At 41.6% G+C, this 26,619-nt stretch overlaps 1 protein-coding gene across 3 annotated transcripts in view; it reads right to left on the bottom strand.

Annotated features, from left to right (window-relative positions):
- Nucleotides 1–1,329: 1,329 nt before the first annotated feature.
- ARHGAP21 (Rho GTPase activating protein 21) overlaps nt 1,330–26,619 on the bottom strand; it is a 128,580-nt gene continuing 103,290 nt past the window's right edge. For 2 of the 3 annotated variants that reach the window (XM_066629003.1, XM_066629004.1), the window contains 17 exons: nt 23,629–23,787; nt 23,412–23,511; nt 23,035–23,071; nt 22,145–22,270; nt 20,123–20,407; nt 16,944–17,008; nt 16,715–16,857; nt 15,224–15,372; nt 14,206–14,361; nt 14,042–14,120; nt 13,082–13,155; nt 10,674–10,763; nt 9,254–9,379; nt 9,024–9,065; nt 8,557–8,662; nt 6,698–6,729; nt 1,330–5,595 (listed from right to left, as the gene is read on the bottom strand). In XM_066629003.1, the coding sequence (XP_066485100.1) occupies nt 3,871–5,595; nt 6,698–6,729; nt 8,557–8,662; nt 9,024–9,065; nt 9,254–9,379; nt 10,674–10,763; nt 13,082–13,155; nt 14,042–14,120; nt 14,206–14,361; nt 15,224–15,372; nt 16,715–16,857; nt 16,944–17,008; nt 20,123–20,407; nt 22,145–22,270; nt 23,035–23,071; nt 23,412–23,511; nt 23,629–23,787 (3,494 nt within the window). In that variant the 3' untranslated portion in view covers nt 1,330–3,870. The remainder of the gene's footprint in view (nt 5,596–6,697; nt 6,730–8,556; nt 8,663–9,023; nt 9,066–9,253; nt 9,380–10,673; nt 10,764–13,081; nt 13,156–14,041; nt 14,121–14,205; nt 14,362–15,223; nt 15,373–16,714; nt 16,858–16,943; nt 17,009–20,122; nt 20,408–22,144; nt 22,271–23,034; nt 23,072–23,411; nt 23,512–23,628; nt 23,788–26,619) is intronic. The other variant, XM_066629006.1, reaches the window with a different exon arrangement.

Raw genomic sequence — 26,619 nt, 5'->3', positions numbered from 1 at the left:
GTTGAGATTCTGAAACCCTTAAAGAAAACTTCTCCTGGGCAAACTCTTTCCATTCAAGATAGTTGTATCACTGAAAATTTTTTGAAATCCAGCATTCAGAGAAAGAAAAATGAAAGCACCTGTTGCTATTTTTGAGCAACCCTGAGAAATCTGGAGACGATGACGGGGATGAAGTATCCATTCATTCAGTACTGTGACACATCTGAAGCAAAGGCTTGAGGCACATGGCTTGAGGGTGGGGGGAATACAAAGCGTCAGAGAGAAAAAACGCTGAATCATTCTGCAGTTAGGAGAGCCAATTCACAGAACCTTGAGTTGTGCTGTTCCCACCCACCCCCTGGCTGTTCATGCTATGCGGTTGTATGAGAACTATGACTTTGTGCAGTCACGAGTCAGCCTTGAAGTGGGCTGAAGAGTGTGTGTGTGGGGGGGGGAGGGCTGAAATGGTGCCTGAGTTTGAAATAAAAGTACTTATGTGACTTTTTCTCATCAGTGGATATAGAAAGGACATGTCCTGACGCAAGGACAAAGAGCTGTGCGAACTGGCCCACGATGTTGAGACATTTGCAATTTCCCCAAGCCAAATATAAGGCTGCAGTCCACAAAAGCCACCTTTCCTGTTCCCCCAATAGCTATTTAATGAAACAGCCAATGAAAATTGATACCTGAAGTAAAGGTGTTAACCAGCACACCCCATTTTTGGCAGCTACTCAAAAACCTGCTTTTGGTGCTGCTGTACCAGCAGGGGAAGGGGGGGAAGATTAGGATTGGACTGTTAGGAACCATTTCTGAAGATTGCTTAGTCTTGAGTGCTACAAGACTGTTGTTTTACACTCATTCCCTTAATCATTCTGTTACTGTTCAAGCCACTTATACAGATTTTACTGTAGAGTGATCTACACAGCCTAAGGGCTGGTTTGTTACCTGAATCTGCTTTACTTCACTGTTTGCTAAACAGTTAAGAGATTTTACTTTCACTTCCCACTGTTATCTCAAGTCTTTCATTTTCACAATAACCATTGCCTTAAAAATTTAGTAAACCATGTATTTTTTCAATATTTGCCTGGGTTATGACTCAGGAGTACCTTACAGGTTGGGAACAGCAACTCAGTGTTCAGCATACTGACTTAGATTCATGTGTTCACTGTATGTGTAGCAACCATGCTTGTAACTTAAAGCGTAAGTCAATCCTAACTACAGTGGCATGGTTCTTCTGTCTCTACCCATTAATTTCATGGAATATCTTTTCTGAAATTTCAAAAACATACTCACATACATTTAGAACAGAATTCAGTCCATGCGGAAAATCACCAAAACAATTTTATTTCCAGTGTTTTAAGTGGGTATGCACACAGGCATAATACAGGTTTGGATTCATTAAGGTCTTCATGCAGAATTATATTCTCATTAAAAGAAACCAGTTCCATCCAGGATCTACTATCTACACGTCTATGTTACAACATTTATATCAAATTCGGTATCTGAGGAAAAGATACACATGGAGTATGTACAATTAAGTTACGTATTTTTACAGAAAGATTAAAAATTCAAGTCACATAAAACTCAAAAAACTGTATTAAAATTGGAATATAAAACTCAGATATCCAACTGGAATGCCTGAAGAATGGAAGCTCTGTACCCACCTGTGTTAAAATTTGTAAAATGTCATGAAACCTCTTAACAGTAATCATCTGCTTATATTAACATCCTCTAATTCAACAACTTATGGCACCCTAACAAATCAAATGAACTCTTTTTTTTTGATGAGGCACTTGTTAGTGACTAAACCCAAAAGAACAATTTTTCTGCATACTAATGCCAATTGTCAGTCATAAAAACCATGTATACATTACACAGCATGTTGCATTAGATGCTTTGTTCAACATTTGTATGCAGCAATCAAATATACTTTTATTTAAAATATATTTATTTATATATATTTATATTTATATATTTATTTATATTTCTTCTTAGACTCTCTCTTCCCTCCCACCCAATGATCTGGCTGTATGAATGTTTGTGAAAAACTCTCCTTCCTCCCACCCCGCCTCGATTGCAAATGTCCCTAATTGTTCTGTATACATTTTTCTGTACCTATCAGATGAGGTTGGCTTCATCCATATGCACAGACACTGGAGAATTTTGCCCTGGATTAATTTGGAAATTAATCTGAGTCGTGAAGAACTCTGATAACCAGCTGACCCCATTCAAGGCACTTCACATTCTCCACCCATATCCCCATGTGCGCCCCCCATTCCCTTGTAATTCAACAAAGCCCCCTCCCAAAGGAGGGGCAAATGTCCTGAGCTCAAATCCTGAGTTTGGATAAATGTTTCAACCAGTCACCCACAGCCTGTGCCTGCCCTCCAGCTCTCCATGCCTGAGTTGACAGCAGTTGAGAACAGGCAATACAGAATCATCAACAATAAGAGAGGGAGAGATCTTTCACCCTACTCTGTGGTCTAGGAGAAAAGTGGCAGTGGTACTGATGAGAGGGTACTAAAGGAGGTTTCCTCCCGCCCCTCTCCCTTCTGCATCTTCTCCCCCCCCCCCCGAAAAAGAGAGGAGAGTAGCTGCTGTAAGCCACTAGTCACCATTCCTCTCCCCACTTCCTCCTTTACGCCCTTCCTTTTTCAAGCAGGGAGCAGGAACATGGAGGGGGATAGTAGCAGGAGGAGAGGGAGGTAAGTGGGTTGCAGAAGTAAGAAGGGCGGCACAACTGATTGGGGGTGTGTTGGCACGGAACAGAAATGAGGGCGGCACAGGAAGGTAGAGGAGGTAGGTATGCAGCTAATGGTAATAATGGGTTGATGGAAGGGGATGAATGGAGGGGAAGGAAACAAAGCAAAAGAGAAGAGAGGCTTCTCAGGGCAACCAGCCTTGATGTGGAGAGGAACTCACCTGCATCTTTACTCTAATGGGAGCCAGGAAATCTTTTCATTGTCTTTCTACCACCCATCATCCCCACCAGCTTCCATTCTCCCCATAACCCGCGTGCCTCCTACCTATCCTGCAGCTGCTCTCCTCCTCCTCGGTTCCACTTCCTGCCACTTCAAAAGACAGAGTAGAGAAGGGAGAGGATGGGAAAGAGTGGAGACTGGCAGCCGACAGCTGCTCCCCTCACCATTTTTCCCCTGCCTGCCTTTTGAAATGACAGGCAAGGGAGGGCAACAACTACATCACCACACTGCTGTTATCACTGCTAGGCCACCCCCACCCCCCAGACTGTCCCCTGAAGTGTGCCACTGGGGACCCAAGATCTCACTGCAGCTCAGCAGATGTTCATCCCTGGTAATAACAATGGGGGAGGGAAGAAAGCCTCCTTCAGTCCCCATCTGGCAGCAGCATTGCTGCTTTCTTCCAGGTGTACAACGTGGGGAGAGACAGAGAGAAAGAAAAACGCTTCATGCATGAAGGAGTACAGTGCTGTTGATTCTGCTCCTGTTTCCAGCTGCCCATCACCACCAAGATAGTAAGGGGAGGTTGAGTGGCAGGTGCAGACTGTTTGTAGAAAATTTCGCGGCGTTCAGAAAGCTTACTGGAGCCCTGGATTGTTTCCCCTCCTTTTGGCAGAGGACCATTTCTAAGAGGGGGGAAGAGGTGTGAGTGGACATCAGGAACTTTGGGTGCCTCAGATTCAGTTCAGCAAGTTATCAAAATACGTCACACCTGAAAGGGGGGAAATTCAGATAAACTGGGGCAAGGTTTCAGCAGCTCACCCACCTCTAGTAAAAACCCTTTGCTCAGTGCATACTGATGAACCAAATACATCCGATAGCTGCAGAACAACAGAAAAACAGGGCACAACTGGGACATATTAACAGGTGCAGCTGCTACTGAATTGCTATAGTGGACAGATTCCTCTCCATTTCAAAGATACTGGTGGAATCGAGACCTAACCACCTGGGTCCCAGATAATTTATGAGGATGGGCATCAAGGACTGGACTAAAGTTGCCTTTGTTCATATTCATGTAGCTTTCCCCATTGATGTGGTCAAGTGGCTGAGGTGGTGGTCCCGGCACTGGTGTTCGAGGAACTGGAGTCAAACTGCTAGAAGAACTGCCTTCCTCTGCCCGTGTCTCTGCAGGCGAAGAGAGGTCTGTCTTCGATGAATCTGCTAAGCTAGTGTTCTCCAGTCTGGGCTCTCCACTATTCACGTCAAGGTCCGTTGTGCTAGTGCGCAAACGCTCTCGTGCAAGCCAATCTGAAATGGAGAGGTCCTGTGCTGGACATTTCGGCTTCAACTGGTTCACTGCTGAACAGTCTCTCTCACTGTTTGGATTTTTTTCTTGAGCTTTCCATGCATTCAAAACACTCAGTTCAGCAAAATCTCTCTGACCTCCTAATGTGTGTCTCCGCCTGATATTCTCTCGTTTTGAGGCCCCAGAAGAGTTTGATTTCTGACTGCCTACTCCAAACATATCATCCGCAGAAGACTTGAGTCGCAGTTTTAACCTGTCTGTGATCTTGAGTCTCCACGTAGGCTCCTGTTTGTCAGGATCGCTTCGGGATGATGCAGCCAAGCTGCTGGTAGACTTCCCTTTCTTCATGATGTCGAACATTTTGCTCACTGAGGGCGATTCCTTCTCACACTTAGTATCTCCTGAGCCTTCACTATCAGTCTTGTGCCTGGCCGACTTTTTCCTGGATAGTGTGTCACATTCAATAAGTTTGTGAGAACTGAACAGTCTACGGTTGTCCAACCTTGGTGTTGAACTTCCCTCCGTACAACTTACTTCACTTTCTTCAGAGTTCCTCCGACTGCCCTTGGCCACATCTTGCATTTTTCCCCTGAACAGCCTTTCCATGGCAGAATTTGTTGCAAAAATGGGGAAGTCACTCTCGCTGTCTGTTTCCACGGGACGACCTTCACTGATCAATTCACTTCTCTCATCATCAGCGTCCTCACCTTTACTCTCTGTCACAGACTGCACCTCAGGGTTCAGCATGGCGGAATCTAAACCAGCTAGGTACACCGTAGACGAAATTGTTGAGTAATCTGAAGTGATGGAGGTGACATCAGCTGCTAAAAACTCACTACATTTATTTTTAGAGGTGGCTGATTTCTTACCGGAAAATTTCTGGAGAGAAGCCTGTGAAGAAATGCTAAGCAGAGTGCCTGAGTCAGATACGGTTTCTTCTGCTTGAGATGAAACATGGCAGACAGGGGATTGCATGCAATCTTTTTGTGTACCAAGCCGAAAACTGAGATTTGGAGACCTCATGTATTTTTGGTGGTAAGGAGGTGAGGGGTCCTCTGAAGATGTCCTCTCTTTCCTTGGCAACACAATTTCATCCTTGGCTGTTTCAGGAGTTTTCTTAAGGTGGTTCTCTTTTTCTTTTGGAACCACCATCCGCTGTTTTCTCCCTGCCACCTCCTTCTCCAATTCCTCTTTAGGGGTGTCCTCTTTTGCCAAATTGCCATAGCAGTGCTCTGCAGGCTCCTTCTTGATAAACACGTTATCCAACTCATCTTCGGAGCTGCTGGGTTGCGGTTTCTCTTTTGGTTTTTTCCGCTTACGACTGGCTGCTGCAAATATGGAGGACTTAAGCAGTTCCCTGCTATACTGATCTTTTCCAGATCCCCAAGAACCCTAAATGAGATGGACAAAATAAAAAAAATTATAATCAGGTCCAAAAATATTTAACACAACATATGCATGACATTTTAAATGCATTCATGGGCAAGGTAAGCAACCCCCTCTACCATAAGCACTGAGCTATCTGGACCTATACATTTGTTCTTAACAAACACATATGTTAGCTAGCCTGGATTGGTTACTCTCATGTTTTAGAGTAAACTGTCCATGGCTAGGAAGACAAGAAATAGAGTATCAGCAGAAAGAACCTAGAGCACAAGAACCTCTCCATTTTATCTGGTGAGTACTGTGGTCTGTGCAGCATGGCCTTTCCCAGTTTGAAGAGACACTTGGCCAACAGTCTGAGGCTAAGAGGCAAAGAAGGAAGGCCCATAGCCAGGGAGACAGACCAGGGACAGACTGCACTTGCTCCCGGTGTGGAAGGGATTGTCACTCCCGAATTGGCCTTTTCAGCCACACTAGACGCTGTGCCAGAACCACCTTTCAGAGCGCGATACCATAGTCTCTCGAGACTGAAGGTTGCCAACAACAACTGTGGTCTTACTACAGTGATGGGTACATGAAAACCACCACTTAGATGGAGTTAATCCAAGGACATTTTTTCCTAAGGTTGTAGAATAAAGGTGCCTATAAAGATTCATTTTAAAAATTTGTCTATCAGGCATTCAACGATACTATTTTCTGTTTCTAATTCTCGATTACATTGTCCAAATATGGCTGTGAATGCTCTGTTTATTACACTTTCTTCTTACTTTAAAAAAAAATTTTATTTTCATTTTGTGAGAAGACAATAGTAAAGGAAGTATAAACATGGAAATACATAAAATATACTGGCAATATAACAACAAAAAATCTCAAAAATGACAAGAATGTGGGAAAAGGAAAAAAGAAAAAAACTAGAGCTAGAAATATTGTTGTTCCTATATTATCATTTTTATAATATAGAGAGAACATTGAGAGAGAGAACATTGGTCCTAAAAGGAGATAAAAATGTATTAAATAAATGAATTTCACACTGCATTTTTCATTGATAGTCAAACAAACAAAGCCAATCAAAACCTACAATAGGCAGGTATAACACAAAGTAATGATTTACCTTAGATTTTGCAGAGTCACTAGTAGCTGAATCTGTTGGAGAAGGAGAAAAATATGCAGTTTAGTTAACTCTGTGAGAAGTTTGTTTTTGCTCTACACAGTGCTGGACGCATGAAAGAAGACAAGCACAGAACAAAATGTGAGAGCAAATAAGTAACAAAAATTCAAATAATCAGAACAAAGTGGATAGTAAGAGCTCACAAAGATGCAAGCTGCACCACAGAAAGCCACCGCCATGAAAGGATGCCGTGAGTTGTAGGCAGAACCAGCTCAATGACAGAAATGGCAAAGGAGCCCTGTTCCAAATAAAACAGAACAGAAACACTAACATTTGTTCAATGCTCTAAGTACACAGCCCTGCAAAACCGCAGCTGAGAGACCTTTTCAGGATTGTACACTGTACACTCCAGCAAATGAAATGCACAATTTTTTTTTTTTTTGGGAGAGCCTCTGAAACAATTTTTTTAAAGTTCTTTTGGTAAGTCACATTTGCATTCCGTCAAACTGTTTGCACAGAAGAAAGATGTGGTATTTTCATCATGGGGATGTATATTTTAATGCCCCAGTTTCACATTCAGGTGCTCCGCTGAGCTACACGTTTATGAAATTTTAATTTGTCACTAGCTAGATTTCCACAGCTATCAGTTTTGTACTCATCTCAAAAACAAGCGCTATTATGAAATGAGAAATGGACACCATAATTTTACTGTCTGGCAAAAAAAACGGAGGTTATACAGTTAGAAGGGGGTAGGAAGGGGCTAGCACAGACATTTGACTTTGCCATTCTCAAACTCTCAGGGGGTTCCCCCACCTCAGATTTTATGAGCTGAGCCCCATGCCATGCCCCTCTTGACACATGGCTAATGACTGTAAAAACTGGTGGACCATACCATGCTATTTCTCCTCAGGGTCTGCTTCAGAAATAACAAGAAACAGCAGAAACACTTTTACAAAGTAGCATTGATCTGTTCAAATACTTCTTAAAAGAAAAATTTACAGCACAGATCAACTAATTCTTTGTGCATTTACAAGAAACGGGGGTTTCTGCAGACAAGGCAGCTACAATGTGGGCAACAGTCCTCCTTCTTTCTACAGTTCCAGCTGTCCATCAGTGACATCACAGAGTCCACCAGTGACATCACCGTGTGATAGACTCCTCCCACTTCTCCTGTTTCAACATCAGGATAGAGGGGCTGTTTCAATAAAATGCTGAAAAAAGTCTTCTATGAACTAAAACACAAACTAGAAACAAAAGGATAACATTTGTGATAAACAACATGCTTCGTTAGTGCAACAGTATGATGAAAGTGTGGGGGAAATTCACCTAGGAAGCTTGCAACAGTAGTACTTAGCCAGATAATAAAAATGGCAATCATTAGAATAAGAAACAAGTCACATTTAGCAGTTACAAATATGCTTTGGGGTGAAAATATTTGGTTAGTTGTCAAGTAAAGCAAATTGTGAAACCTTGATTTGCCTTCCTGATTTTGATAATTAGCATCATTCAACAGAGTGCAGAAGTTGAAGCTTTCTGTCATCCCATCACCCACTTATACAGCAGTAATTATCTTGTCCACCTCATGGTAAAACTCACATGGATAATCATGGTTAATGATACATTAGTGAGCATGCTTCATTGTTTTCACAGTTTAAGTTTTATATTACAGTTGGTCAGAAGCATTCCAACCTATATCATGCAACATGCCCAGTCTTATTGTTAATTCTTTAAACAAAACACCTTTGATCATTTGGATAAGGAAACAAAAAATCCAAGTTATTAGCAAAGAAAAGAAGAGATTGAAAAATCATTCGAAGATATTTTTCTAGCCTACAGACTAACACTGTCCAGGCAAGAGTTACCTGATACATCTCCCGGAGGTACTCCCGTCCTTCCAATGTTGGTGAGTAAATGATCTATGTTTGGCACTGGCTGAGATTCTACTGTGTTTTCCTCCTGAACTGCTGTCTACAGTTAATAAACAAAGATCTCTTCATCAGTGTGTCACAGTTAGTGGCTTCATCACCATTCAAAAGTATTTAGAAAACCTCAGTTATTCACCTGAGAACATGGATTCCTTAGGAACATTAATATTTCCATATAACATTTAAAAAAAGAAAGTAAAATGGGAGGGGGAAGAGAAACCCCAAGTTAGTCTCTTATTATTAATTATACTCATGACTACAGGGAGTAAAAGGTTACAGAGTTGTGACTAACAAGTAGCAGAGCCACAGATCAGGAAAATATGTGCTCGCTTTAGAGAGAACTGGACCGTGTGGTTTAAATTAAGGGGGAGGTAGAATCCCAATAGTTAAGGAACAGTACTTACAAGGGGCTCTTCAGCATCATCTTCTGCGAAAAACCAGTCATGCTACGATTTAAAATAGAAGAAGTGAAAAATCCTGTAGAAGTGAGGTTGCAACAAAGGTGGACATTGCAGAAATAAAAGGAAAGAAGGAGCACACAGCTTGGAGAAGGATCAGAAGCAAAGCTGGTCTAGCTAGAGCGAGGAGATTTGCCTGCATAATTTGCTTTGGAGAGCGAAATGAATTCACTTACTTTTTGGATGAGAGTTTCTACAATTTTGTATTGATCTGGCATATGGGTCACCATGTGTGTCATGTTATCTTCAGATGTTCTCACAAGAGTTGGACCAAATACTATGGCCAGGTTTCTTGGTTCCATCTGATGAGTAATGAAAATGGATCAGATTGCAGCAGATACAGACCAATACCTGATATAGTCTCAAAATCTATGGCTGCTTCCACAAAACTTTTATATTTCTTGCTCAACAGGTCTCACAACCCTCCACCCAGCAGATAAGTCTCTTTTCGACTATTACACCATATAGCTACTAGTCCGAGTGGAAGCTTTGAGTACTGAAACTCCTCCACAATCTGTTCTTCCATGTGCAAACACTTTACTACATCTTAGCTGAAGGAAAGGTTGTTTGAAAACCTAGCAAAATATTTTTCTCTTAAAAGTTGTATACCCATACACACATCAGTGGTTCTCACATTTAGCATCGGGACCCACATTTTAGAATGAGAATCTGTCAGGACCCACTAGAAGTGATGTCATGGCTGGAAGTGACATCATTAAGCAAGAACCTTTTTTTTAACAATCGTAGGCTGCAATCCTACCCACATTTACCCAGGAGTAAGTCCATTGACTACCATTCTTAAAAGAATATATATAGTAGTTTGTTAAAAGTACAGGTCTGTTACATTTCCCCAAATGCAGTCACAAACCATTGCAGCATCAAGTCTAATATATTAAAAATATTAAAATGAATGGGGACCCACCTGAAATTGGCTCGCAACCCACCTAGTGGGTTCCGACCCACAGTTTGAGAAATACTGTTCTAGAGAAATAAAACAGAACTAATCAAAGCTAAACACCCCTCTCCTATCACCCTATAAAATTCATTTTATACAGAGGACTGAAGTTAGCATTCATGGCGCCTGATGACAGCTGGAAGTGACATTATTAAACAGAAAGTGACATCATTAAGCGGATGATGATGGCCAGAAATAAGCACTGTGTTCTCACATAGAAACTCATGAGCTGTAATGACAGAAAAGAAAATGCGCAAATCATATTTTCCAAGAAATGAGAGAGCCTAATTATCACGCTGGGAGATCCCAACTGTAACAGGGGCCAGATAAACTGCTTCCAGGTGAAGCATTCGGCCAGCCTTACATTTGACACCCCTGAGCTAATAGGTTTTTCTGAGTTCCCAGACATTCTTCATTTACTTTCATGGTTAAATCTGCAGTGGATTATTTCTACCTTCACAATGCAAAGCCAATCAAGAAACTCACGAAGTAGCGAAAGTGCAAGCAGCCTAAAAAGTCATCAAAGCACAAATGGTCTCAACTACATATTGTACCCAAACAACCACTATGCTATCATCATCACGCTTAAAAAATAATTAAGTACTACAAGGATAAGTCCTCAGAACATATAACCTACTTGCCTTGTTTTTTTCTGAGTTTTCTGCTACAGTCTTCAAATGTGCAGAGAGAAATTTGAGTGTTTCATAATGGTGCTCAGGTAAATCACGGATCTGAAACATATGATTTTAGCACAGAGTTTAAAAATAATTGCAGACATTGTGAGTAAATGCATCCAAGTACAGCACTGTTTTACTCTTAAAAATGAATTACAGGTGGGACCTCTGTATCCATTGATATTACACCATTGATGCTGAGGTCCATGTTTAAATGCCTTGTTACAAGGAAAAAGAGCACCAAAATCCAATTTCCTATCTTTGCGCTGTTAAATAATTATAATTTCATTCCATTAGTCACCCCATCTAGTGGCTGAATAGTGTCTATACCAACACATTCTTGGCTTACAACAGATGAGCAAGAAACCTGGAAGTGGGTCTTTAAAGCTATTTTTCCACTAATTTGGTATCCACTGATTTTTTTTATAAATTCACTGGGTTGCCAGAACGGAAACCCATGGATAACGAGACACAACCTATACAGGATTTGATGGATCATTAATTTCATTTGAGAAACTGGCAGAATTAAAAAAAAAATACTAATATCTCATATGTAGTGATTGTTAATTCAGAAAGATTCTGAAGGTCATCAATTACAATTAAAGGAACCAATGAATCTATATTGTGGTGAGCAAACAGAGGAAAACAAATGGGAACATATATTTAATAGTAAAATGAAATTATCAATTTCTATATATCAGAAATTTTTTCTATATCAATTTCTAATAGTAAAATGAAATTATCAATTTCTATAGGCCTCAGATAATCATTTTAAGATATTCTGTAACTGGTATTTTACCCAAGTAAAAATTAAACTGAATTCTCACTAATGGGTGTTTGGGGGGAAAAAGCTGTATCTTGGGATATATTTCTAATTCCTGTATTCAATTTGAAATTGAATTTCTAGTGCAGAGGTTCACAAACTGGGATGTCATAGCACCCCAGCCAGGGAAGCTCTGCAGCTGCCCCCTTAAAGGGAGGGGAGGGACAACAGTGACTGCAGCAATGTGATTGAGACGATAGTTCTGCTGCTGGGGAGGGAAGAGGTTTTTCCAGCTAACCCGGGGGTCTCTATGGTTCTCCAGAAGGTCCAGGGAGACTGTGGCTCCCTCTGCAGCCCTAAAGTTCTATGAAAAGGGAAAAAATCAACTTCCTGTTTTTGGCACAAAACCAGAAGTTGTTTTTTCCCAGCACTTTGAAGCTGCCTGGAGGGTTGCAAAGGGGGGTTGCAGGCTCCCCAGACCCTCTGGAGAGCCATGACTCCCATGTAAGTTGGAAAAAACCCCTTCCCTCCCCTGCAAACACTTACACGTTCCCAAACTCTCCCTATGAGTTTGGAAACCTCTGTTCTAGTGTATTGGAATAGATATATACATTAAAACAAATCTGTAAAATTACTGATATCCTAACAGCCCAGTGCTATCCTTCATTCCCACCCCCCACCCCCGCTGGTGCAGCTGTGCCAAAAAAGGAATATGCTGTATCCAGTGGGAAGGAGAACAAAGTCAGAATCTTTGGAAGAGAAAGGGAATTTACATTCGCTTACACCACAAGTTTCCCACCCTGCAATGAGTCTCCTCTGACCTGTTCCAGCAATTTCACTGGCACAAATCCAAGCAGAGAGGGGGTGTTGCCAGAGGGGATAGGATTCAGCATGCGCCGTCTCTCCTGGATTCACCTGCTCCAGCAGCCTCCCCTCTCCACACCCATTCCTCCACCCTTCTCATTCAGTTTAGCCTTTTCCTGCCCCTTTCCAATCTCCATCTGGTCACCAGCAGTCTGTCAACGCACATGGAAAAGTTCTGGCCTTGTCACCAGTAGCATGTTACTTGGGATGTTGTCAGAACAAGTGTTCCGCCAGTAGGACAGCCCAATAGGACGGGGATGCACATCAGTTAGTATTCGCAGTTGTAAAGTTATATGCTGAATAATACAATTTTTAATAGTAAGAGTGTTTTGATTACTTATGTCCCATTTGTGCTTGAGAATGCTAAGGAGCTTCCACTTGCAGGGCACATATTCTTTGTGCAAGTGGAAAGAAACCTTAGAATACAACCTAAAATTCATATTGGGTAACTGGCTGAGTGTGCTGTTTGTAATATTCTTTTCTTTTTTGCTATATTTATAACAATGTATGTATAAGGACGCAATCCTAACCCACTTTCCAGCACTGACATAAGGGCAATGCAACTCCGGGGTAAGGGAACAAACATTCCCTTACTTTGAGGAGGCCTCCGTGATGCCACCCAACTGCAGCACACATCTAATTGGCACCACTCTGCCAGTGCTGGAAAGTTGGTTAGGATTTGGACCTAAATAAATTAAAACCATTAAAAAATTGCATCAAATTGGGCATATGTTCAGAATCAGCATACCAGCCTTTTAAGTGTTTTTAATCGCTCCACAGGATCTTCTCTTCTATTGGCATCTATGAAATCTGCATATTTGTCTGTCAAGAAGAAAAATACTATTACTGAAAGATATCAGATAAACCTACCCACTTTTAAACACAACCACCATCACTGAAGAACTGTCACGTAATGCCTCAAAATATAATGTGGCACTGAATATGGCCAATGACATGATCAGAGGAACATGTAGTATCGGAGCAGGGCCTGTTCTCTGGTGGCACGAACATGGTGGAATGCCCTCTGTACTAAAGTTCAGTTGGCCCCTATCCTTGCATTCCACCAGGGATTTGGTTAAAACCTGGGTTTTTGCTAAACTTTTGGGGGGGGCGGGGCGGGAGGATTACGGTGGTGGTGGGTTGCTAGATGACTTTCAGTTTTCCCCCACTTGACTGTATTGGTGTTTATTTTCTGCTTTGTAAGCTACTGTGGGTTGCAGGATAAAAGGATAAGCAGGATAAAAGTGTTTAAAAACAGATAAATAAAATGTTGTAAGCTGGCCTGGAAATTTGTTATATGGAAAAGTGGAATACAAATATTTAAAATAAAATAAGTGAATAAACTTGTGCAGGTCTGTCTTAAACTCTTCTAAAAACAGCAGGCTGCAATTCAAAATTTGAATTTTGAATTCAACAATTTAAACTTGTTGAAATTAAACAACAGTGAAATAAATGGGGACAGTGCTTAATGACTGAGCTTATGCAGTGAAATTAGGTGGAAAAGGGAAGGAAACAATTTGTTAAGCAACCAGAATATATATCTCCAACAGCATCACAAAAAGAAGTGTTGGGAGTAAACCAGATGCTATTTAGGAAAATTCCAAAAACTATTACTGTGATTGAATCCAGCATAGACCGTTTATGACCTATTGCATCTTTGTTCAATTTCTTTAAAAACATCTTTTAAAAATTCAGCAGAAAAACTCACCATTAGTAAAAAGAGGTTCTGGAAGTTTTCGGAAAAAGGATTTTAATAAACTGCTTATGACATTCAAGTCCCGCCATTTCTAGAAATACAGAGCAAAGGAAAGTCTTATTAGCCTTCAATTAACTGAAGTTTTTAGAGGAAGAAAAAGAAAGGGCATTACTTACATCATCTTGCACGTCGATGTCAGTCATTCCTTTGTTCAGCTCTTCCTGCATGCTTGAGATGGCTGCATTATTTCCAGGAACCCTATAAATACCTGTATACTCAAGACCTCTTTCTTCAACCAGTTTGCAGCAGATATCAACTATCAGTGGAATATACTGAAAAATAAAAAAGGGAGCAAGTTTGCTCTTTGTAACCTCCGGTAGCCCAATCCTATGCTGCCCTGGTGCTGCATGGTACAGCAGTGAACATAAGAACAGCCCCGCTGGATCAGGCCATAGGCCCATCTAGACCAGCTTCCTGTATCTCACAGTGGCCCACCAGATGCCTCAGGCAGCACACAAGACAACAAGAGACCTGCCACTCCTGCACCTGGCCTTCTGAGGTAGCCTACTTCTAAAACCAGGAGGCTGCACATGCACATCATGGCTTGTAACCCATGATGGATTTTTCCTGCAGAAATTTGTCCAATCCCCTTTTAAAGGCATTTAGCCAGATGCCATCACCAAAGATGCCATCACCACATCATTCACATACATGGCGAAATGCATCCCGCAGGAATAGAGCTACTGCCAGATTCTCCTTGAAGTAAGGGAACATTGGCTCCCTTACCCCAAGTAGAGCTCTGCTGGCCTCAGTGGGTCTCCTCTGATCTGCATCCGCTACTGAGCTGGCACAGAACCAAAGAGACCATGTTGGGGTTCATGGCTCAAGAGGGGGGATAGGATTTGGCAGCAGCCCCTGCCGCCATCCCAGCATCTTTCCTGGGCCTGTTATACCCTCCAGCTCACCTTCCCTCCACCCAGTTTCATCCCCTATCCACCTTTCCCCTGCCTTGAAAAACCTTCTCACTGCCCAGTGGGGAACTTACCACTCTGCGCTCCTCTTCTGCATCCTAAAGCACAGAAGCCCAGGTCTCTCCACCACTCGCAAAGTGCCTTACAGAATGTATGTGACACCCACCAGTGGGCACCACAGGTTTGGGCCCTTAATATCTTTTACAGTTTTTTTTACTAATACCTTATTACTCTGAGCTGGGGGACAGTCGTCCAGTCTGACCCCAAAAGTCCCAACAGCAGATGGTTTCTTCTCAAAGGTTTTTCTCATTATATTGGGAATGTTTTTTCGCCATGTACCTTTGTCTTTTGGTGGGCTTGTCTCATCTTTTTCTTCAGAAAAAAAGCAAACCACAAAAAGAATTTTTAAAACAACTGATTCAGAGAATCATTTGAGTTTGGTCAAATCAGTAGCTGAATGGGTTGACAAAAAGCTTGAGTAAAGCTAATATAAGCAGTTGAAATAATACAGTACATAATATACTATAATAATATGGGCAGATAATGTAGACCATAACATCTAACCACAACTTCTGACCACAGTTTCACCAAAAGCTCAGCAACCATTAGCCATTCACTGTAAACAAGAATCAACTTCCTTGATACTACAGTTAGTATAAGCAACATGCAAAAACTGCATCTTACCACAGAACCAGCATGCACCACAAACATTGCTAAATAAATTAGCATTATTTCTTTATTTCCAAGCCAGTCCTAGCTTTCAAACCAACTTCCCAATCTTCCCAAACTAATAATTAGCAGCAAGATTCTGGTACATCAAGACCTTCATTCAGAAAATTTATGTATATCCTGCCTTTCCGGAAACACTGAATACCCAAAGCAGCATATATAAAGAAAAAGAAAAATGCTAATAGAGGAATGAAGTACAAAATTCAATAATCACAATCATGCAAATTAATAAGAACAGTGTGATAAAACCTTTTAAAAAAAGTATGAAATATAACCACAAAACTCAAAAGCAACTAAGAAAGGAAAGCCAGATAGAAAAGGAAAGTTTTGGCCCTCACATGGTTGGGCCCTGCCTAAAACACATACCTGAAACTGACAGACACAGTCTAAGACATTTGCCAGACAGTTGGAAGTTCTCCAAGTTTTCAGCCCTTTGCAATCTTAAAAAGTCTTGGGGAGCCCTGCCTGCACATGTGTAGTGTCTCAGGGAGCACCAGAGCACTGGCGCAAACTTAGCAGGGGGCAGATGGCAGCCATTTATGGTGTGCTTGTGGAGCACCTGAGGGGTCTCAGGGAGCCCCACAGCTCCTAGGAGCACACCTTGGAAGACACTGCCTTATAGCATGAGAAGCATTTATTTGGGGAAGTATAATATCTATGAGCAAAAAATATGTTAAATTAAATTTAAATTATGCTATGCGAATATAATACCAAATATGTTCATGTATGATAAGAACAAAAGTAAATTTTATTGGGCATGATATAGGGTCTGTTACACAAGAGAAGTTTTATTATTATTGGTTATGGACAAGAGACCCTTTGAGATCTACAGATCTCTCTCTATTGCAGAAATCTAATAAAAATCCTATGCACCCACAATGCCCTGATCCTGCCCTGTCCTGTGTATTCTCACCATCTAGTTTCCCCAGTGCAAATCTGGAAGGGATGAAGCTGATAATCCTAATGATATATGTAGCACTGATACCTTTAGCAAGGAACTTTCCTTCAGATTCCTCCTTGGGAGAATGTGGGCTCTGGGTCCGTTGCTCAGTTTTAGCACCTAGGAATGTCTGTCTGAGGCTCTGACGAGGTGTTTTGGGGGATGGTTCTGTTTTGCCACTAGAAGCACTGAAAAAAATACACTATATTATCCAGATGGAAAGAAACCAAACATCAACCCAGGTCAACTGCCGGAGCGCATACCAGACATTTACCTCATCATCGTGCTGTATTCTTTAATCCTCCGGCTAATTAGCTCGCTGCTTGTGACACCGGTGGTCTGTAAAATAAATTGAGAACTATTTTGCAAATACTGTTTGAATATAACTGGAAGTTCATCTAGCCACACTTAGAGACAGTTAACTGTACAGCAGTAGGAAATGGGCAATTATGATTTCAATGTTGCTGCAAAGGATCAAAAGGAGAAAACACAGGGAACAAGACAGCGCACAGTTACGCCATTATAAAGGCCCTACAAATTTCAATGGGTCTTAAGCACTTATTCATAGGTACTATATGGCAAACATGGTGTGCAAACACATAAAGGTATATCGTAGTAACTTTTCAGGGTATTTTATAATAAACACTGATAACAATAGTTTGAAAGCAGTATATCTCAATTGCCCTGCTGCTGAATTACATTTAACTTCAATGAACTATACATGACCGAAGGCCTTTTAAAACAAATTACAGATAGTTTGTGCACACTGCCTGCCTAACAGGTAGCATGTACAAGTGACTACACTGTAAAAGATGTCAGCACCCTCTTGACTTTGTCTTCTGACAAATCTTGCTCCTTGGGAAGAGTTCTAACAACAGCTTCAAAGTTATTGAAATACTGCAGCTACTATCTGTGTAAATGCTTCCAACTATTGATATGTGCAATTGCCCATGATTTTACTCACATATGATGAACTAAAAATCTTTAAGAGCATATTACTTTCAGCCGGTTTTGCATAAAATACATGGGCAATGCAACGCTCTCCCCTTATCCCAGTCACTTTCCTAGCTAATGATAATGTCAGAACTAGCCCTGACACTGTTAGAGATGATAGTGTCAGAACTATCCCTCAGCAACACATACATTTAATTATTAACTATCATTATTTGTGAGAAGAAACAATTGCTATGAGAGCCCACTATACCTCAAAATGATGTGACAAAATATGCTTCAAGCTTCCATTGCATTTTTTAATGCTCCCCCCACATAAAATGCCCCTAGTGTGCAGTAATCAAAAAGTCATCCGAGACAGGGCTACAATAATCTTTCTGCCTAATGTGCAAGGTTGGTTTTTAATATATCCTGTTTTAATACGAGGATTATATTCTCGTATATTCTGGTCCTGAAGGTCTTTTTTAAATAAGGATGTCAGGGATTGAAACAAGAACTTCCTGTACACAAAGCATGTGCTCTACCACTGAGCTGTAGAACTGCCAACTACATGATGATTTGAAAAGAACAAATCTGAGTACAGCAGCAAGAATATTATATGCGCAAATGTGGAAAGCTATAGACACTCCAATTAGAGAAAAATTAATAGATAAAATTTATGAAATAGCAGAAATGGATGTCTTAACAGAAAGAATGAAAGAAAGAGATATAAGTAGAATAATAAGATACTGGAAGCCTTTTTATGACGGGTAGATAATTTAAGATAAATAATATTGACTGTTTAGATAAATTAGTAAATATTATAATGATAAAGGTGGTAATATTTGCATTCTTTTCTTCTACATGTTGTTGTTTTTTTTGAAAATGCATGTTGTAATCCAAGGCCAATATCTTGTTGTGTAACCCGTGTAGACCCATCCCTAAGTCTAGTCCATTTCCCTGCCCTGTCTGTATCTGTAATAAATAAATAAATATATTTTTAAAAAATGAAAAGAACAAATCCAAATCAACTTCTGTGGTTTAACACTTCACGTAAGAAGAGTCTTCAAAGTGCAGTTGCACCCAAGAGAGTCCATGGAATAAGGCTAGTTCATGCTGACAAGCTTTAATTACGCTACGGCACGGGTGGCCAACCCGCAGCAAGCCACGTGCCACTTTTTATGTAGAGAATCTTGAATGTGTCACTCCACCTTAACATCGCTTTTAGTGATTACCACAATAGCTAAACAGAACCTCCATGTTCAAGGGCAGTATATCTCAAGAGTGCCAGAAGGTACAAAGCAAGAAACACAGGAGTGCTATTGCCTATTTGGAGGTTTACTAAGACACCTGGCTGACTGTTGATTAGGCCAGAAAGGTGGCCTGCATGGATCTTAGCCAGGCCTAGCAGGACTCATTTTGAAGTCCATATAAAGTGCATACATTCTGCAGAGCCTAGTCCCCTTCTCCTTTCCCACCTTCTCATCCTCAAAGATTATAGCCAGGATCTCTTCGAAGATTATTTTCCTAAAGATGGGATCCCAAAGGATCTCCTCCATGGAGAACTCATGCAAGGAAAGCGCCCTACAGGTAGACCACAGCTGCGATACAAGGACATCTGCAAGAGGGATCTGAAGGCCTTAGGAGTGGACCTCAACAAGTGGGAAACCCTGGCCTCTGAGCGGACCGCTTGGAGGCAGGCTGTGCAGCATGGCCTTTCCCAGTTTGAAGAGACACTTGGCCATCAGTCTGAGGCTAAGAGACAAAGAAGGAAGGCCCATAGCCAGGGAGACAGACCAGGGACAGGCTGCACTTGCTCCCAGTGTGGAAGGGATTGTCACCCCCGAATCGGCCTTTTTAGCCACACTAGACACTGTTCCAGAACCACCTTTCAGAGCGCGATACCATAGTCTTTCAAGACTGAAGGTTGCCAACAACAGGTATATCTGCCTGACTAGGCCACCAGGGCTTTGCTGATCTCATCGGCAATCCTTATGCTTCCCTGCTCCGCCCCCAAAGCCTTCTACAGCCCACTCCTCTCCTCTTCAGTACTCCACCAATCTGGCCTTCTTGGGTAAGCAACTGACACACCAGATGGTGGAATGCAGCTTGCTAGCATTTGCCCTATTGGCTTTCTCTCCTGTCCATCATTCTTTTTCTGTCTTTTTCCCCATTTTACAAATCAAGCAGAGCAGGCACAGACACCCTGAGTACACCCCCTGCAGCATCAGAAACTTGGGGGTGTGCTCTGTAAGGAGTAGCAAAGAAATCAAGCAAACCTTAAACTGCTGTGGTGCTTTCTTTGTTGTTGTTTAAATGCATTTCAAAAATACAAAGTGATTGCGTGTGCCACTTAGCAAGTGTCCGTGTGCCACTAAAAGCACACGTGCCATGGACTGGCCACCCCTGCGCTACGGCCCCTTTCACATGGTTCAGTTGAATTTGGAGGACTAATTGTGCGCCCTTCAACAAAGAATGTAACGTACAATAAAGTCAGAAATAAACACTTAACAAGCACACAACCTCTTCATTTAAGTTACTGTTCTCTTGAATAGCTTTGATCCATGCCAACATGTCATCTCTGTCTTCAGCTTGAAACAAGTATTCGCAATCTGAAGTGGTGAGTCGAAATACATTTTTCCTCTTTGTCTCGCAGTATGAAATATCTATCAAACAGGCATTGATACTGATGGGTTGCTCTTCTTCAGATGGCGTGATCTGTTCTTTTTTATCCTTGTACAAGTACAATGAGCAGCCTTTAAGAACCACATACATCTGCTTCCACGGCCGAATGCTCCCACCGACTCTCTGGAAAATATGAGCTTGCATTATCTATTGTGCAATAGACTAGCACTATCTATTTGATACAGTAATATGGGTATCAGCAAAAAAGACAGTTCCTGCAACAAGGAGTTTATATTCTAAATTCAACAACAACAATTATAATAAATCAGAGAGACCAGGGAAGGGAGAAGCAGGTGTTTTATAAAGCAGTGTTCTTCACAACTCATTTGTAAGGCTGCCAAGCTATGCTGGGGCACTGGCTCCTTCAGCCAGGGCTGCCAATGGGCTTCCCCCCCCCCCCCCGAACACGAAGAATGAAAAATGAATGGATTCATTTTTGGGATTGTAGTCTTTGTGAGGGCTACATCAATGGAACTCCCACAAGCCCCTTCACCTCTTGTTAACTTAAAAATGGAGCTCGCATGCCTCTTAACCCACCATCAAACTGTCCATGCTAAGGTCCAAATGGGCCCCCAAGCCTCATACCTTATTCATTTATCTATTTATTGGGGTCATGGCTTGAAGGCTGAAGACCACTGTTATAAAGCATTAACCCTGGTCACTCAGTCAATTTCCACACAAAGAAAACCTCTAAAACAAATGGGTGAGAAAAGAGTTGTACAGAATAATACAACTGAAGCAAAACTATGGAAATTTATACAATAAGACTTCAGTTTCTGGCAGCTGTGAGTTGCTTAAAACCTTTCATAGTTAAACATTCAGGTTCTCACAGAGGGAGTTATGAGGAAGAGCAAATACATATTCATATCTCTGTGATGGAGGGAGACAGCAAGAGCAATTCTTCACTGATATATGAGGGAGACCAAAACAGGTGGCTTCTGGACTTTGCACCTCCCAATGTAAACCTTTTACTGCTAGCTCACTACCTCTGCTAGTCTGGAGAATAGGTTCCCTGGTTGAGTGAAGGGAATGGATGAGAAGGCAGCAGGGTAGGATAGGAGGCCAGGGTTGGGAAAGGAAGGTTGGGGAAGAGGGGATAGAAGGAATGTAGGAAGGAACGAAGAGATGGAGGAAGAAGGCCAGAAAAAACTGAGCCTATGGGTTCAGCAAAGGCCTGACTTGTCTCTTAGAAAGGCAGAGTTGGACTGGGGTGGGCTGCCTCCCACAGGAGGAAGAGACCTCAGGAAGTCCAGCCCTCCTGTAAGTAAAGAATGCCCTCCTTCCTCTTCCAGAGAAAACCATTGTTTGCAACTATGAAGAACATTGTTTTTGTTTTTAGATGATGCACACAGGTGTCATAGAGAGCATATCATAAAAGAGATATTCTTCCTGTGTCAAAAGATGATGGAATACATCTCCCAAGATGGTGTCACAGTTTCATACACACTTGTATTAAAAACAATTATTAAACAAACATGATCCACCTGCCCAATCAATTAATTTGACAAAGCAATTACAAGTTGCAGCCCTAGTTCTTAGTATATAGGCATAGAGAATATGTCATGCAAAAGACATCACTTCCATCCAATTTTATTAAACCTACTCTGAGCTCATTCTAACTGCTAGATGATCACAACACTATACTAAAGTTTTATCAAGACGCCATCATCACAAATCTGATAGCTGCAGGAAAATTCTGAAAAGTTGGGCTTTGATCAAAAGAAAAGGGTCTAACCCTCTCGCCTGGGAATGAAAATCTAGTAAACATGGTGGTTGCTCATAAATGCTTACAAAACCAAAGGACTCTGAATGGGAAGCAACAGATAACTGCAACGCATACTCTTGACTGTTAGATAGTACCTTTCCCTTGTCTGTGATTAGCTGTCGAAAATGGAGACACCCTTCCTTGGTGACATCACCAAAGACCTCTGAAGAAGAAGCTTTTCTGGACCCTGAGTTTTCTGAAGAGGTTTGGCTGTCTGGGGCCTAAAGGAAGTACCATATTGAAGGATTAATTTTTTTAAAAAAGAAAGAAAGACAAGCAAAACATGATCAGCCCACCACCATCACCACTACTTGCTTGAATTCTAATCTTGATGGTAGAAGATAGGGAGGGACCGAGGACAGGTAGCTAACATCAACTGCACAGTGCAGCTACAAGGTGGCTGCTAGACTCTGTACCTCCCCTTTCCTTCTCCCTTGTGGGAAAGAGGGGGACAAAGCACAAGTGATCACTAGAGAGTTCTGCCTTGTTCCTTGGTCAGTTTTTCAATCATACATTCAGATGGCAGAAGCATTTAAGCTGGCTGTATTCATGGTTTAAAAGGTTACCACAGCGGTTCTCAAACTATGGGTCTGGGACCCACCAGTGAGTCATGACCCAATTTTTGGTGGTTCACAAAACTGACAGGGCAGATTAGGCAGTGAGCACTGAGGGTTAAACAAGCTGCTATGGGGGGCAGCACTGCTGCCCAATTATCATTATAGCCTCACCCACTGGCATTTATAAATCAGGCAGCAGCCTCTAGGGCCTCTAAAAAGTTTTAAAACCACTGGTTTACCATACTTGTTTATTAGCTAGATATTATGTATCAGCAACCAAACATCACTACACATCAGTTTTAAGTGGAATACCAATATTTGCACAGGTGCATATTCACCTTAGTTTGTAAAATCATTATGTAACACGGATACTAGGCAATACTAGCTTCCACAGTTGGTGCAATACCACTGAATACAGAATTACTGACCTTGATTCCCTTTAAGCTGGATACATGCTTTATGGACCTGCAGATAGAAAGCAAACATTATAGTCTACACCTTGGAGGACAACAATGTCTATCTTGCTTTTATCAGGGCACCATACAATGGCTACCCAATACTTAAGCCATTTCTGCCCAATGTTGCATATATGCAGCAGGGTCCAAATGTGTATATCTGTGGGCTAGGCAAAAATGACCCTATGGGATAGGTTAGGTGACTGACCCCAGATCACCCAGTGAGCTTTTGTAGCTGAGTGGGAATTTGAACCTGGGTCTTACTCTGACACACTAATCACTATGCTACCCTATCACATGAGTCAAACATATGCCCTCAGAACTACATACTAGTTTCATTTGGGACTTACACTTTTCCTTCTCGATAGTCATCCAGTCCTTCATCATAAGACTTGGACCTTTCACTTTTTGCAGGAAATGCACCATCCATAACACTAGTCCTGATAGATTCTATAATCAAAACAGCATTAATGAATATATATTGCCTTAAAAACACACACATAAGCAAACATCAATGGATAAGCTAAAGTATGTAATTTGGAGTTGCAAGATGGCTACAAAACTTACCATGGTCATGTGACAGCTGACGTCGAAATAATGGCACAACAGAGGTGGGACTAGGAGGAACTGTTGCAATGGTGGGTGCTCGAGAGGCAGATGCTGAAATAACAGCAGAAGCTGGAATGTGGGCGATATCATGGTCAATGCTAGGGCTTGTTGGCTCATCTGCAAGGAAATATACATCAAATTATTATGTTTTAGCAAAAAGCTCAAATATCTGCCCAAATTCAGATCTTTCTGTCACCGCATACATAATTAGGATTAACATACATCAGTGTTTTTCGACATTTGTCCCTGTTGTACGACTGCACATCGTCCACCTATTGAAAGTACCAGCGGAAGTAACTGGTGTTGATGTCATTACCAGTTACTTCAAACACTGGTAAGAGGCTCAGGGCAGACAGAAGGGTTTTTCGGAGTGCACAAAAAGCACATGCTGGATCTCTACCCACTGAGCTGAACCTCCTCCGGTTGCTTGTCGCATTGTGTTGCTGGTCTCACTTCAAGGCAGTGGGGGGTCTAGGGGTCCCATGAGTACCACCAGACACCACCTCAAGTACCACTGGTGGTATGAGTGCCACTGGTTGAGAAGTACTGGCATACAGTCCCTGTGCCAGCGCTACTTGAAAGATCAAAATACATTGTGCTGCATGTTGCATGGATGGCGGGGAAAATGCTTAAGATAATTTGCTAAACTCAAAATTATAAATTCGCCTTTCCACCCAATTCAGGAATATACACAGTCAAATTCACATTATTATGTAATTAAGGGACCCCCTTAAGGGACAATAGTCAGAGTCTAGTGTCTTATTAACATTACATCTGGGGGGGGGGGGAAGAGTAAGAAATGTTAAACAGAAGAAAGACATTCAAATCACAGTATCTTTCTGCATGAAATATGCTTTTTCACAAAATTACACACACACACACACACACACACCTACATTTAAATAAAAAGTTGTTTTGCCAATACAATCAACCTAAAACAAAAACAAAACAGCAACCCTGTCAACTGGCTGTCTGATTTCACATAAGTGAGACTCAAAATAAGCAAAACTAACTACTGCAAAGTTATACAAAAAATATCCAACACACATATTATAATTAATCTTCAGCAAAGAAAGAAAACCTTGTTATTTTCTCAAGTCATCCAATGATTCCATTAAAATAATCAGCTGAAATACACAAAGCAAGTTCTGCTTCATACTTCTTGCTACATACCAAGAAGAGCTTCCACTAATTGCTGATATAAGTTATCACAGTCTGTACAAATCCAGCAACTCGAAGCCTCTATTGCCCCAAGGGTCATCCTGCAGTATTCAAGAAAGCTTCAGCAATTTAGTTTTTCAGATTTGCAGAAATGGTCAAAATGTGAAACAAATGCGTGGGGTGACTGAGCTAGACATGAGACCCGGCCTTACGAAGCACTAGAAATAACAGCAAAAGAATTCTAGCTGCACTTCCGATGTACAGGGCAGAACTGGCCAGATCCAGACCATAAGCATGTTACACTGCATTAATTAAAATGTATGGATTCTAGGTGCTACGCATTTTAATACGCTGCGCTTCTGAATGGCCCATTGAAACATGCAAGCCTTCACAAACAGAGGTTTATTCTTTTCTTTGAATGAACACATCAGCACGTACTGAATTGTGCTTTCAAACAGTAATTGATGGCTCTGTTTCAAAGAGGAAGGGCCTGTAGCATCAAATTTTGGTAGCACATGCACACTTGCAAGCTGAAAAAGAAGGCAGAAATATTTTCAAAGATAGATTTACATTCTACAACATCCTCTATTTCACACTGAAAGGCTCTGGAGTAAGCCACTAAAATGTAAATATTTGAGATGGAATATGACACACACAAGACATACACATTTTACAGCTAAAATATACTCTTCCTTCAAATTAATGTTCTCCTTTAACCATTTAAAAATTAAGACAAAACAGCTGAACAATTTGATGTTTTTCTGCAACTGAAATTTATTCATACAGATTTTTCGCACTTCTGTCACCCATTTACCATCACTCATCTAAAAAAACAACTCTCCCAAATGTAAGTATAGACCATAGTTTAAGCTGCCAGTCACAGATACTTGTTTCTCACGAACACATTCTCCTTAAATATTCAGTAAAAAGTTTTGGGAACTGCTGTTTACTGCTATGTTGATGACTGACAGACCAATCCTGAGCTGCCCAGTGCGTGGAGTTTCAGCAGTGCCAAAAACAGCTGCTGCCGAGTGCTGCATGCTCCAGGCATTTGTCCCCTTCCCCAGGTAAAGCGAGTAACCCTGCAATTCTATGGCGACCCAAAGGTTGGCAAAGAATCAAGAGCCTCTGTGTCAGGCGGCCAGCGGAGCCTCTGTGTCAGGCGGAGGCTCTGGATCTGGTGAAGCAAAGCTCCACTCATTCTGCCTCCCTCCAGCCCCGCTCCCTCCCCTCAGCACACCTCCTCTTCACCCTCTCTCCGCCCTGGAACTCCTCCTCCCCACCTCTCCACATCTCAGTGGTCCGTATTACTGCCGAGCTAATCCGGTGCTGGGCTAGCACCAGCGGAGCATCAGCGCTTGGGCCCTTATGGCACGTTTACAACATTGCACGCCAGCGGTGAGCCAGCGCACAAAGTTTAGGATTGGGCCCTGAGACTCCAGCCAGAATACAAAATGCTTTCATTTGGAGCAAATCCACTCCAATACTGAGGATTATGATAAAGTTTGTTTATTGTATGATTCCCCAGAGTACATAATGTTTAACTACAAGATTTTTAGAATTCTGACAAACAGAATCTATGATGTATGGCTTTTCTCACACACACCATTCCTGCATTATATATCCATATAATCTATCTGATTTATATGCGGGCATTCTCCCATATCTGCAGGGGATCTGTTTCAGCACCACCCCCACCCCCATGAATACGAAAAACAAGGATACAGGGAAACTCTGCAACCCTCCCGTCCATTAACGTTGTTTAGATGCTTACTAGGGAAAAGTGTT

This window comes from Tiliqua scincoides, chromosome 5, assembly GCF_035046505.1.
Source record: "Tiliqua scincoides isolate rTilSci1 chromosome 5, rTilSci1.hap2, whole genome shotgun sequence".
NCBI classification, from domain to species: Eukaryota; Metazoa; Chordata; class Lepidosauria; order Squamata; family Scincidae; genus Tiliqua; species Tiliqua scincoides.
This window is presented reverse-complemented; position numbering and strand designations above follow the sequence as displayed.